Genomic DNA, 14234 nt, shown 5'->3' with positions numbered 1-14234 from the left:
AAGGAATGGGTTGAAGAAAGTGTCCAGAAGCTGGACCCAGGCTGGGAGCATCATGGACACTCTCTCTACCTTTATCCCAGGGAAGCTTTACCTACCCGGGGTCTGTAGGCTCTGCCTCCCGTGTGATGTCATCAACCACCGGGGGAGGGGGGTCTGCGGGCTCCACCTCCCGCGTGACGTCATCCATACAGCATATGCTTAGTTAGAACCGAGGGAATGAATCGGGTCGTTCTCTGTCTGCTGCGGGAAGCCAGGGGCTGGGCGAGGAGCCAGCCCCTCCGACGTTCCCAGCCCCTGGCTTTGCTTCCTTATACGCGTGTGTTCTTCCCGCCTTCCTCTGCCCATCCTGACAACTGTTCCAGAAGCCTCCCAGGCTCAGAGCTGCTTTAGCTGGGAAGGGAGGTCACTCTCCTAGTGTTGGAGGCATAGAGCGATGGCATTCTTGGGGCTGAATCACAGCCCGTCCTGACTTGGGTTCAGGGTTTTATGCCACTTGGAGCACCTCTCACTTCCAACTCAAGGCGCCATGCCCGGATTTTTACCTTTTTTCTTTCTCACTCATCCCCTTCACTTAAGTTGGCTTCTAGCTTTCCTGAACAGTTGGTTTAAAGATAATAGCCAGATTCATTGTTGTAAATGGTGTTTTAATTGTCTCTGGAATATTCTTTTCTCATCAGTGCTTCAATTCACACATACCACTGGCGCCGGGCTTGGAGGGGCATAAGCTGGACCCCCTTGGCTCAAGTTCAGGCTCACGATCTCGTGATAGCTGACATTAGGCAAGCCACGTGGTTCTTTGTGCCTCGGTTTCTAAAGCTGTTTAAGGGTGGTCCAGAGGGCACCTGCCTCATGAGGCCACCACGAGGGGTCAGTGAGTTCGTGCTTGTACTGTGCTCAGCACGGCAGACTGTGCTCCGTACCTACCTGCATTTTCAATATTCCTCTCCTCTGGTGTGTAAGCCCCTGGCTTATCAACACTGGCTGAGGCCCAGAGCCGTAAGAAATGTAAAAAAAATACGCCCAAAACTCTGCTGAAGGTGCCCACATCTTTGTCAGCGATCACCCGGCAGGTTGGGATGGGGGGAGTCTGGACCTTCCCTATACCTGGGATTCCTCGTCCTGCCTGCTTCTGCACCCATTCCCACCTCCTCACACATGGGTCCCTTGTTCCCCCTCAGTCCTGCTTTTCCCCTCCTAAGGGCTTTCCACACAGCTCTCTGTCTGCTCTGGGCTAAGGGTTCTTAGGGGCAGAAACCTGGTCTGTTCGTGATCTCCATGCTGTTCTAATGATGCCAGAATCACCCAAGTGTGGATGGGGAGAAACTATAAAATGAGACCAAATTAAAATGATGACAAAATAGTTCTTCCCCATCTCTTACAAAGTACAAGTGGACTTCTTTTTGTCTGCAGAATGACTGGGGAAATTTCCAGGTCTCCTTCCGGTGCTAATACTCAGTGATACCCAGAGAAGGGGAGGTACTGGAAAGGGAGACGGGAAGGTGGCTATTTAGGTAGGATCCTGGGGCTGGGACTCGTTCAGGGAGCTTTTCCACTGCTAACGCTTTCGTTTCCCACCTCCTTTTGCTTTGTTCTCAGGGAAGGCCGCTCAAATGCCCACATCAGAGGAGATTACCAAAGAATCGGAGATGTCCTGCTGAAGAACATTCAGGGCATGAAGGTGAGTGGCTTTGGGATTTGGGTGGAACACGTTTCCTGGGGACAGTAATGGCGGGGCTGTCAGAGGCCTGGGCTGTCACCGCTGTCTGTAAGCGCACAGGACCCGATTTGACCTTCTAGGGATGACACAGCTCCGCACAAACCCCTCTGTCTTGCCAGATCATTTTATTCAGAAGCGTAAAGGAAAATGCAGTCACGGGCGGTGGGGGGGCACTTTTCGTCCTTTTTCTCTTCAAAAGCTCTGTGTGGGGATCAAAACAACAACAAGTATTTTCTGGGAATAAATCGTTCAGAACCCATTTTTAAAAATAAGGTAGACAAGACGTTTGGTTGACTGAACGTTTCACTTTTCGTCTGTTGTTTTTGGTGTCTTCTAAGTGTGGAAGAAATACCGGTTTCAGAACCACGGAGGAACGCTTTCCATCCCGTGACTTCTTAAGTCTTTGTTCCAGGCCGAGAGCTCTAACCTGCTCGCTGGTTACAAAGAATGGAAGTACAAAGAGTCAGTCCCCACCGAGCCAGTCTTCCACCTCATTTTTGAAATCTACCCCCTCTCTTATATCTGGAAGTTTCATTTTTACATTTTTACATTTTCACTTTAACCTATTCATCCCTTTAATATAGAATGTTTTGATTCACACAGTTTACCTTTTGAATACAGAGACATCTGTTTGCATTTTACTTTTTTAATTTTTAATTTTTATTTTTTTAAAGATTTTATTTATTTATTTGACAGACAGAGACCACAACAAGTAGGCAGAGAGGCAGGCAGGGGTGGGGGGAGCAGGCTCCCCACTGAGCAGAGAGCCTGATACGGGGCTCGATCCCAGGACCCTGAGATCATGAACTGAGCCGAAGGCAGAGGCTTTAACCCGCTGAGCCACCCAGGCGCCCCTCTGTTTGCATTTTAAAGCAATCTTCCTACATCTTGACTGCCCAAAGCCTGTCTAAGAGCCTTAACTAATAACCCAGGGCAGGCTGCTCATACTGACACCATTTCCCGCCAGCCATCTGTCCGTCTAGCACTAGCCAACATCTAAGACATGCGTACAATGAAAGTTACCACTAGAGTTTGAATTAATTCCCGAGAATCTTGCTAAGTTGTTGAGTGCTTCACTTTCCCCCCTTAGAATGATCTTTCTCATGAGGGAGGTTGGTGGGGCGGTGGGGGGCAGATGGGGGTACACAGAAAAGAAAGGCTACTCTCAAGATTTCCTATTTCTCTTAACAAAGATCAAGATCTTATTTCGTAGGCCCTGAACTGTGGCTCACTTTTTCTCCGTGTTCAAAAAGCAACACTCCCCTCTGGGCAAGATGAGAGAGGGAGACCCTGGAAGCTAGTGGGATGGCAGAATCCTATGCAATAGATGCAAAGACTTATCTAGGAGGTTCTAGGGCTGTGGTATTTGTAATGCCATAAGTCAGGCTTTTGCACAAAACTCCCATGTAACTAACAGACATCTTTGTACTTTCCATCATATTTTTTTATTAATGTGTTTTACTTTTTTTTAAAGATTTTATTTATTTACTTGACAGACAGAGATCACAAGGAGGCAGAGAGGCAGAGAGAGAGAGAGAGGAGGAAGCAGGCTCCCCGCTGAGCAGAGAGCCTGATGCGGGGCTCGATCCCAGGACCCTGAGATCATGACCTGAGCTGAAAGCAGAGGCTTTAACCCACTGAGCCACCCAGGCACCCCGTAATCTATTTTACTTTTTAAAGCAATTTTTGAAGTTTACAGAAAAACCGAGCAGAGAGCTCCCAGAGAGCTCCCCTATTCCTGCCCACTGATGCGCGCGCTCGCACACCATGACCCCTATGCTAATGTCTTGTGTGGTTCTGGTGTATTTGTTACACCTGATGGACATTTTTATTCACAAAATCCACAGTTTACATGAGGCTTCACTCTTGGGAGTGGTACATCCTGTGGGGTTTTGCCAAGTGCAGAACGTCGCGTACCTGCCGTGACAAGAGGACACAGGACAGCATCGCTGCCCGAAAAACGCTCCCTGCTCTGCCTGTTCGTCCCTTCCCTCCCCCAGCCCCTGGCAACCACTGACCTTCTCCTGTCTCCATAGTCCTGCCTCTTCCAGAAAGTCATAGAGTCAGAATCACACAGAGCGCAGCCTCTCCAAGCCTCTTCCCTTGTTAAAGATCTTTTTCTCTCTCTTTTACAATACGCGTTTGTCATTGTTGTACTTTCCCAGTTCTTTTCCTCACAGAAAGCTCCTTTTCCCACGTTTTGCCTGTCTTCTTGGCCCAGTTGGGTTTTCCCCCTTTGCTCTCCGTGCTCCCTTCACGCGGCGGCGGACCCTGCAACAACACCGGTTTGGAGGGCGCGGGTCCGCGTCTGGGCAGAATTTTTTCCGTCAACCCAGTAGGGTCCCATAAATGTGTGTCGTGCTCCCTGTGATGGTAAATATAACACTGTGGGATCATGAACTCTTTGTGTTGACCGGAAGGCTCCTAGACAGCAGGAGGCTACTATTAATAGTTGAGTTTTGGGGGGACTAAAAGTTAAATGCTCTGAACCCCGACATTCGAGGACCTGCTATATGATCATGCCCAGGGAGGACTCCCCCGGCACTTACTCCGTAGCTGGGCCTCTGCCGTGGCCTCTGGGGAGGCTGGGCCTCTGCCGTGGTCTCTGGGGACAGCAGCTGGACACCTGCCAGCCCACTCCCTGTCCCCTTGGGGACAGCCCCCAGAGTTGTCTGGTTTACCAGCTCTCCGTGGTCGCTCACCCCCGGAGAGCTGACATGCGCGGGCCTCCAGCCTCCTCTCTGCTCACCTCGCACCTGAGACCTCCTAAAACATCCCTGATTTGTGCTCAGAGCCTGGTGAGTTGGCATTTCTGTGCCCAGAGCCTGGTGAGTTGGCATTTCTGCGCTGAGGCGGCTTCATCAGCTGCTGGCGCGTGAGTTGGTATGTGGATGCCGTGAGCATTTATAGCATGGAGCTCTGTGCGAGCGAAATTAAAATAGGTGCAGAGGTTCACACAGCCCCTGGCAGCCTTTTTTAGACTTTGTTTGGGTTGCTTTTTCTTGTAGTGGTTATAGTTGGTTTTAAATTTTATGAAATATGAAGGGAGGGCAGCAGAAAGTTCTAGAGATGTAGAAGCCCAGCTTAGCACTTGTCCAAAATGCTTAGGGCAATCAGCAGCTTGCAGTGTCCTTCCTCCCCCCCAAACCCCAACACACAAAGCCACGTATTTACCTGCATTTTCAAGGGCGCAGCGGGGGTGCCAACCTTCCACTCGTGACCATGACCGAGGCAGGGGGGCCAGGGCCGCAGTCCCCGCCTGAAAGTCACACACCCAGACTGTGATCGCAGGCTCATGCTGTGAACTTCCAACCGGAAACATCCGCCCAGTTGCACAAAGGCTCTTCAAAATCACACAAATAAAAGATCCGCCTTTCATCCAGTCTAGGACCTTCACCTGAGCCGTCTGTCTCCTTGAGTGTCCAAGTCCTGGCCCCTCTCCTTCTTCAGCTCCTACCACATTACTCCTTCTGGCCCTCCGTTTGCTCTCCGCTGGATGTCTCGACCGGCTTCACGGTGCCTCCCCTCCCCACCGCGAGCCGAGCTCCCAGGCACCATTTCCGTTATAGGCGGACTGCTTAGGCTCAGGGCCCTGCTGTGTCTCTCTGGTTGGGAGAATGCAGTCCAAACCCAAAACGTGATGAAGGAAGCCTTCATCGTCCAGCCTTGGATGATCTTTCCAGGCCCTTTCCCCTGATCTTCGCATTCCACTCTGTGCTCCGGTGACATTGAACTTGCCTCTCTAGGCTCTCAGGTTCTTGCAAGACTCCTGCCTCAGCTGGGTGCATGCATGGGTTCATTTGCTCTTTTTCTTTCTTTCTTTCTTTCTTTTTTTTTTTTTTTAAGTAGCCTCTACTCTCAACATGGGGCTCTGGCTCACAGGCCTGAGAAAGCAATAGTTGCACGCTCTCGTGACTGAGCCAGCCAGGTGCCCTTCATCTGCTCATTAGTGCATGCAGGGAACAGGCATTTACTGAGCACCTACTGTGTGCATCAGGCCCCAAGGATATAGGAACATGACAGACATGCTCTCTTAATAGGGGACTATGCACATGGCAAACTGCATAGAGCTACACGCACACGAGAACACACACGCTCAAGGGTGTGCATAGCTGGTAGAACCCGGACAAACTCCGGACTGGCCCAATGTCAGTCTCTTGGCGTTGACATTGTGTGGTCGTCACAAGATGGTAACGCTGGGGGAGGCTGGACAAAGGACCTACCTGTACATTTCTTTGCAAGTTCCTATGAGTCTATATATTTTTTTAAAAAGTAGTCAACAAGCTGAGCAGGGGAGAGCATGTGATAAGGACTAAGAGGGACAAATACAGCCTAAGTACAGGAAGACAGAGGAGCCCCTAACTGGTGGAGGTGGGCGGGTGTCCAGGGAGTTGTTGAGGACAGCAGGAGTCCAAACAGAGGAGTGTCATGTGCAGAGGCTCTGAATGTGACAGCTGGGCACATTCAAGTTCAGCTTGGCCCTGGGATGAGAGGCAAGAAGCAAGATAGGAGGGGTAGGGAGATTATATCCTAAAGGTCCTCTGTGCCCTGCCGAGGACTCTGGAGGTTGTCCCAAGATGGGGGGAGCTCTTGTCATGTTCCATCCAAGAGGCCACAAGCTGAGCTCCGTCGCCGATTTGTATCAATGGTGGAGGGGCGAGGCATGGAGGCAGAGCCCCTCATGGAGACCCCACCGCAGTGGAGGGTGGCACAAGGCCAGAACCAGGGCAGTGACCATGCGGAGAAGAGTAGGAAAAGGTTTGATGTTTTAAGGAGGTAGAATGGGAAGAACTTGGTAAAGGATTCAAAAAATGGTGGGAGAATCTGGAATGTTCTCTTGGTTTTCCTGTCTCGAGTCACTGGCTGGTGGCAGCACTCATCCTGAGGCTGGAGAATCCAGGGCGGCCCTGGTTGAGGCAGGCAGCATGGGCTTCCCACCCGGACTTGCTATGTCTCAGGCTCCTTAGGAAGCCTTTGTGGGGCGTGGAAATGTAGATGTGGGGGTGAGCAGTGCACGGGTAGCAAGACCACCCCTGGGTAGTGAGTCTTGAGGACAACTGTTCTCTTGACCTCGATGCCCTTGTGCCCGTCTTATTACCTCTGTCTGGAAACCTCCTTCCCTTGCGATCTTCCCCACCTGCTGGGAAGACTAAATTCCCCATTAATGCTTTATTATCCTCTATTACCCTCGCTAGTCTCCACCATGAGCCGTAACAGGAAAGGAATCTTCAACGGCATGTGTTAAAGATGGTCAAACAGACTTTATTCAGGACCGTTGTGACTGGGGTAGAGTCCCCTGCGGTGGGGTTTTCAGTGGGGGGAGAGACTGGGCTCATCTCTGAAGACAACATGGGCATTTCTAGCCAAGGGGCAGGGTGGGGGGTCAGAGGGTGGGAATATATGCAGAGGAAACACGGGGTAAGTTGGGTTCTGGCTGAAACAACCTAACAGCCTTCTTTGCTGAAGACGGGGTGATCTGGTATCACCTGGGGATGATGAGAGATGAGGAACCCAATGTCAAAGGTGACCAGACATCCGGGCTGTAGGGTTAGGGTTAGGCTGACAAAAAAGGTTGTTGCTGAAACTGGCTTTCAGTAAGGAAGTTCCCAGACAGGTCGAGGAGAAGGCTCAGGAGCCTGAAGAAAGGGTCACGTGCAGCGTCTCTGTGGGACCCCCTGGAGCAGGGCGCATGTCTATTTCTCACCCAGCTCTGTAGCACTGAGCAGAGCTGGGGCGTGTGGCAGATACTCCCGGGTAAGCGAAAGGGGTGAGTTAAACAGAAAGGCACAGTCGTAACCGTGTGACATTTACTGAATGGGCCCTGGTCTATTTGTCATCTGGTGACATTTAGAAGAAAACCACGGGGCCCGTGAAAGAGCTCCTGTTTGTTCATTCTCCTCCGAGATTACCTCTCCATCTCCTCTTCCAAAATCCTTAAGCTTTGTCAGCGGCTTAATGCTTTCGTAGAGCTTTTTCTTTCATCCGGAGCCCCTAACTGCCGCTATCGAGCACATGGAAAAGTGGGGACGGTAGGAGGAACAAAAGGAAGCCGAGGGGAGGCTGGTCTCGGAGAGGCTCGTCTCGGAGAGGCTGGCCCGCGGGGACGCATGCGCACTTGTCTCCCCCGCCCACCCCAGCAACTGGCGGTTCACCTGTGGAAGCACAGCGAAGCTCTGGAGGCGCTGGAGACCGGCATCCGGGGCTCGCGGCGGCTGGAGAACCTGTGCCGGGACTTCGAGCTGCAGAAGGTGTGCTACCTGCCGCTCAACACCTTCCTGCTGCGCCCGCTGCACCGGCTCGTGCACTACAAGCGGCTGCTGGAGCGCCTGTGCAAGCACCACCCGCCGCACCACGCCGACTTCCGGGACTGCCGCGGTGAGCTGGGTCCGGGGGGCGCGGGACCAGAGAGGTTGAGGGGCGTGCCTGGAGTCACACAGCGGGAGAGCAGATGGCTCGGAGCCCCGGACCCAGACCGCATGTTCTTGACCGTCCTGTGCTAGTGTCGTGACGCTGTCATTCTCCATGTGGCTCGCTCGGCACCGGGCCAGATGCCGCAGCAGGTATCTTAGTGACACCGGTGCCTTCGCTCCTTTAACGACCAGCAGCAACAGGAGTACTGTTACCCCATTTTACAGATGAGATACCTGGGCCGCCGGTATCTCTCTCCTAAGATAAATTATGAACACCTCCCATCCGTGTCCTCTTTTTCTAAAGGCACCTCTCACTCTCGTGCTTAAAACCTGGGTGACCCCTGGTTCCCTCAGACTACGGTTAAAGCTTTGTGATCTGGCTCCTGGCCGGTTTCTCCTACAGCAGGTACTCATTGAGCACCTGCTGTGTACTAAGCATAGGAGAGAGAATAAAGAGGATGTGGCGCCCACGCACAGGACCAGCTAGTGGCCACAGAGGGCAGGACATCCGGGCAGTGACTGACCTATGCCCTGACCCAGCCACTGGGGCCCAGGGGGAGCTTTCTGAAGGAAAGATTTTTTTTTCTTAAGATTTTACTTATTTATTTGACAGAGAGACAGAGATCACAAGTAGGCAGAGAGGCAGGCAGAGGGAGAGGAAGGGAAGCAGGCTCCCTGCCGAGCAGAGAGCTTGATGTGGGGCTCGATCCCAGGACCTGGGATCATGACCTGAGCCAAAGGCAGAGGCTTTAAGCCACTGAGCCACCCAGGCGCCCTGAAGGAAAGGTTATTTTAAGTTTTTATCTGATGCATAAAGGAATTTTCTTGAATATAGACTTGGGAACAGCACATACAGAGGCCCACAGGGGACAGAGACTATGGAACATTCCAGAAAGTAGAAGTTCTGTGTAGAACACAGAGGGATAGCAGCAGACATGAGACTGGCAAAGTAAATGGAGACCACGTCCCCTGGGGTCTCATAAACCTCACAAGACTGCAAGGAAGAGCAGAGGGAAGACAGGGAGGGTTTTAAGGAGGGAAATGGGGATGAGGGGCTTGTTGCAGAAAAGTCAATCCTTTGGTATCCTGGGATATGTAGACAAATCTTATAGATGAGGCTTTTTAATATTTAAAAAAAAACTTTTTTGAGATTCATTTGTTTGCGAGAGTGTGCATGTGTCAGCAGGGGGAGGGGCGGAGGGGCACAGGGAGAGGGAGAAGCAGATTCCCCACTGAGCGTGGAGCCCAATGCAGGGCTTGATCCCACAAAAAACAAAAGGCAGACACTTAATCAGCTGTGCTGCCCAGGGCACCCCACCCCCCTGCCACTGACAAGTATTTCCTGACGAAAATTTCTAAATGCTCAGCTCCTGTGGATTTACGTAAACTAAATTCACACTAGTTGGGCATCAGCTCCTTTTCCGTATCAGATACGTCCCTGCGTATGTGCAGGGAGATGTGCCCATACTCCATAATCTGCCTTTTGCAGTCATCTTGGTAAATGGTATAATTGGTGCAGAAGGAAGAACCGGGGGGGGGGGGAGCTGGATGTCAGGTGCCCCAATGTGTCACAGTATCAATAAGGTCCCTCCTTTGCCCCAGATTTTCTGTGGCCTCCCTGTGCTCTGTTCTTTCCGGGTAACAGGAGGTGGATAGAAACCTCTGCCCCGGGGAAAAATTCCAGGTCTCCTCCTGCTTCTTCCCCTACCGTTTGCCCCTCTGTGCCAAGTGATTCCGACAGGAGGACAGCAGTCCACCACGTAGCTACGAAGGGACCTTTTACATTTCCAGAATGCATTTGGGAAACTCCAGTAAAGCGAATAAAAACATAATGCTAACTTTTTTTATTTGTGAGAAATTTGTATTAGGAATAGCAGTGTTTTCCCCCAGGAGGACAGCTTCTAACTTAGTTCAGCTACTGGGGGATGTGACCCGGAGGGCTGATACTGGGGTGTGGCCGGGGGCGGGGGGACCCCGGTCTGCCGCTCATGCCACCGTGTCTGTGTTCGCTTCGTTAGCTGCTCTGGCAGAGATCACTGAGCTGGTGGTCCAGCTTCACGGTACGATGATCAAGATGGAAAACTTCCAGAAGCTGCACGAACTCAAGAAGGACTTGATCGGCATCGACAATCTCGTGATTCCAGGAAGGGTAAGCCGCTGCTGGAGCCTAGCCAGCAAGGCAGTGTTTCAGTGACTTACATTTGAACCTTTTGGATCTGGTTTAAGACCCCCCTCCTCCCGAGTGAAGGGGCTTCCTTCCAGCTACGAGGCAACGGGGAAGGCGCCTTGACCGTGACAGCATCCCTTGAAAATTCTGTGTCAGAAGGAGATAAGCAAGCCTTTGACCATCTGGTCTACTATTTTTCCTTACCTGTTGATTGGCTAATTTTCTTTCCTCCTACCATATTTGGAGAGGAATTGAGATAGCTTATTTTAGTTTTTAAAAGGGAAATGGAAATGGAAACCAAGGGAAAATAAAAACAAACAAACAGTGGGGCAAAATGGTGATACAGTCGCTGCAGGAAAATTAGCACCCAAAAGCACGTAAATTCCTGTAAGGATGAAAAGGATTTTTTTTTTTTAATATTTTATCTATTTGACTGAGAGAAATCACAACTAGGCAGAGAGGCAGGCAGAGAGAGAGGAGGAAGCAGACTCCCTGGCTGAGCAGAGAGCCTGATGCGGGGCTCGATCCCAAGACCCTGGGATCATGACCTGAGCCGAAGGCAGAGGCTTTAACCCACTGAGCCACCCAGGCGCCCCTGAAAAGGATTTTTAAGAGATGCAGTTTTCTGTGCATAACATAATTTTAATATAGAATTAAAATAAGGTTTTAGCCAGAACATGGTTCTAGGAGAGATGCGCGTTCACTTGAGCTGTTAACCTTCACCCGGCCTCGTGGGGAAGCAGGGCCTCGCTGCACACGCACACACCCTTTCCAGGCCGGGGGGGGGGGGGGGACATGAAAACACAGGGAGCCTGCCTGCTTCTGATTCTTTTCCTAAGAAGCCATCATTGCCCAGGGATCAAAAAATATCAGGCGGTATATCCACTCTGTCTATGGGATCGTTATCCCTAGAGCTGCCCCGTTTCAAGGTATACATGACCTGGGGCTCCAGAGAGAATTTTGGTGCTTTTGGTCTGCTGCACATCTGCTTTTTTTTTTTTCTTAAGATTTATTTATTAGAGAGAGAGAGCGAGCACATGCACAGGTGAGCAGCGGGCAGGGGCAGAGGGGGAGTCTCCAGCAGATTGCCCACGGAGCACAGAGCCCCATGCAGGGCTCGATCTTACGACCCTGAGATCATGACCTGAGCCGCCCACCCCCATATCTGCTGCTGCTCAGACAGGTGCTCTGGCCAGTATGCCAGGGGCTTTCCGTCCTGGCTGCCAGGCAGCTGCCCCGGACGCTTGAAGTCTGTAATGTGGGGAAGACGAGGGAACCTGCCCGTGTGTTTGGGTCTCTGACAGGAGAGCCCAGTTGCAAAACTGATGGCAGCACTAGTGGTGAGAGATGGTCAGAAGAGGTGTATGTGGGGCGTGACGGGTGGAAACGAAAGCCGGGGCTTGCTTCAGCTCTGCCAGGAAGAACATTCTAGTGGGCTTCAGCACATAAGAAGCACGTTTACCCAGCCCCACGGAAGCCGTGCCATTACTGAGATTTTCTCTTAACTTTGGGTGTTCTAGAATACGTAGCCTGTGACGCTACCTGGCGAACGGACCCCACCTGTAAAGAATTTTTTGGCCCCACGTTGGACTCCCTGCTCCGTGGGGAGTCCGCTTCTCCTTCTCCCCTCCCCACACACACACCCTGCTTGTGCTCACTCGCTTGCTCTCAAATAAATAAAATCTTTCTTTTTTTTCTTTTTTTTCTTTTTTTTTTGAGGCAAGGCCCCCATCGGTGCTATGTGTAAAGAGGAGCGGATTAGAGCAAGAAGTCACAGGCTCAGGTCCTAGCTCCGCCAGACCTTGGTGTTTCAACCAACCAGAATGTTCCTTCCTTTCTGTAGCATGGGCGTCCTATGCCACAGGGTCAAATGAGATTTAATGTGTAAAAATAGCAAACGTGACTTTCTCCTTCCCCCACCTGTAGTTATTTGAAGAGATTAAGTGTAACAGCGTCGCGGAAGGCCTGTGGCTAAGCACAGGTTCTCTCACTGATCCTGGACAGGTTTCTAAGTCACTTTGCTCCTTGGTTTTTCTCTCTGAAAAATAGGGACAATATTGAACTTGAGGGTCCCCTACGGTGCTAGTATAAGGCCCCTACGTGTGCTCAGGATTATTTAAGAAGGGAAAGTTGGAGCTGGAGAGCTGGTGACCGACTGCCTTATATCCATATCCGAGGTTCATCAGCCAGCCCAGGTCAACCCTGGAAGAAACGGAGAGGAAGGAATCACAGGCCCTCTGGGGAACAAATAACCCCCCATGGGTTTTCCTCCCATGGGTGGGAGGAAAGCTCTGATTTGTCTCTAAGTAGGATTTTTAAAATTGAGATTTAAAGGGGAGACACCCCTCTTGGCTACTGCAGCATGGAGTCCTGGCAGGGCCGAATCCGCTCACCTTCCTGCTGGGGTCAGTCGGAGACGGTATCACGTCCTGGAGGGTGGGACTTCCCCTCCCCCTCCCCTATCCCCCCCAGGCGTACTTTGGCCCGAGTCAGCCCCCCTGACGCTGTTTATCCTAAGAACTGTGTGCCTGAGGGAGAGCCTGTCCCGGGCCAGCCTTCCTGTTAGAGGAGCGCAGTCAGAAAGGAAGCAGGTGCTGGCGGTGGGTGAGGTCTGTTTGGTTAAAACTCAGAGGTGTGGACTGGATTTCCCTCCGGTGGGGGGGAAGCAGCTTGCTCTCAAGGGTATTTGGGGCCATCCTCCCACCGCCTTCTGTGGTTTAAAAAGAAAAATTTTAGACACGGGACATTTTCCATCCCCTGCGTCGGACCTTGATATCTGAGTCCACAGCCCTTCTCCCTACCGTTGGAGCACCCCCCACCAGGAACACAGACGGGGCTCCCTTGTCTTCCCGCAGCAAGTGTCCCAGGGCACCTCGTCTCCCGCAGAGAAAACCGTCAAGCTCCCTCGCATCTGTTAGAAACCGCACTTGTTCCAGCAGGTTTGAGTCCCGATCCCATCCTCAGCTGCCTGACAGTGATGCCCCCCCCCAGACAGCATTTCCTGGGATCGCATTGTTGACGTCTGATAGCATCCATCCCAAGTTCCTGCAAGGATTTATGATGTGTTCCTTTGTTGGTCCCCAAAACACGTATATCGGTGAAACTGCCGGCAGACACGGTCTTTGATCCATATTTCATTAAAAAAGCAGAGTTGAGTCAGGCTGTGCCAAACTATAGAATCAAAATGAGTTGGCTGAGGCCCTGGCTCGGTAGCTGCTCTGAGCACAGAAAAATCTGGTGGCAGGTGTTCTAGAAGTCTTTTGATAACATAGCAAACTATTCTGACATGTCATGGCTAAAACAGCTTTTCCGTAGAGGTCCTGACTCACCATGAGTCAGGAACTGGGTGGGGTTCAGCCAGGTGATTCTTCCGCTCCCTGTGCACTGACAGGGGTCCCAGACGGGCTGGCCTGGCCTGGAGGGTCGGAGGCTGACGCCTGGCAGGGACATCTGGAGGCTCAGCTGGGACTGACTATGCACCGGGGAGCCCATGAGAAGCCCGACTGGCCCTCGGTTCAGGCTGGTCTTAATGCTGTGTGCCACTCAGGGCCCCACGAGCAGGTGTTCCCAGGGACAAAACAGAGGCTACGTGTGGTCTTATGACCTCATCCTGGAAGTCACATAGTGGCAGGTCCACACTCTGTCGGTCAGATCAGTCACCAGCCCACCCATATCCAAGGGAAGCAGAGCCCCCGCCTCCACAGGGGGAATGTGAAAAACGTTAATGAACTTGCAGCCATGGGTTAGAAGTAGCGCTGTGGAGAACGGTTTGGTGGCTCCTTAATAAGTTAACCATGGAATTTCCCTAGGACCCAGCAATTCCCCTCCTTATTATACAGCCAGAAGAATTGAAAACAGGTATTCCAACCAAAAAAAAAAAAAATTTTCTTAGAAATATATGGGGCAGAACTTCCTTTTTGTTTTTTAAAAAAATTTTATT

At 51.5% G+C, this 14234-nt stretch overlaps 1 protein-coding gene across 3 annotated transcripts in view; it reads left to right on the top strand.

Annotated features, from left to right (window-relative positions):
- Window positions 1-14234, top strand: part of FARP1 (FERM, ARH/RhoGEF and pleckstrin domain protein 1) — a 267734-nt gene that overhangs the window by 244123 nt on the left and 9377 nt on the right. For all 3 annotated transcript variants that reach the window (XM_080799514.1, XM_080799516.1, XM_080799515.1), the window contains exons 17-19: window positions 1597-1678; window positions 7855-8092; window positions 10146-10276. In XM_080799514.1, the coding sequence (XP_080655640.1) occupies window positions 1597-1678; window positions 7855-8092; window positions 10146-10276 (451 nt within the window). The remainder of the gene's footprint in view (window positions 1-1596; window positions 1679-7854; window positions 8093-10145; window positions 10277-14234) is intronic.

Source organism: Martes martes (genome assembly GCF_963455335.1).
Source record: "Martes martes genome assembly, chromosome: 3".
Taxonomy (NCBI): Eukaryota; Metazoa; Chordata; class Mammalia; order Carnivora; family Mustelidae; genus Martes; species Martes martes.
The sequence above is the reverse complement of the archived record's forward strand: the minus strand, read 5'-3'. Positions and strand labels throughout refer to the sequence as shown.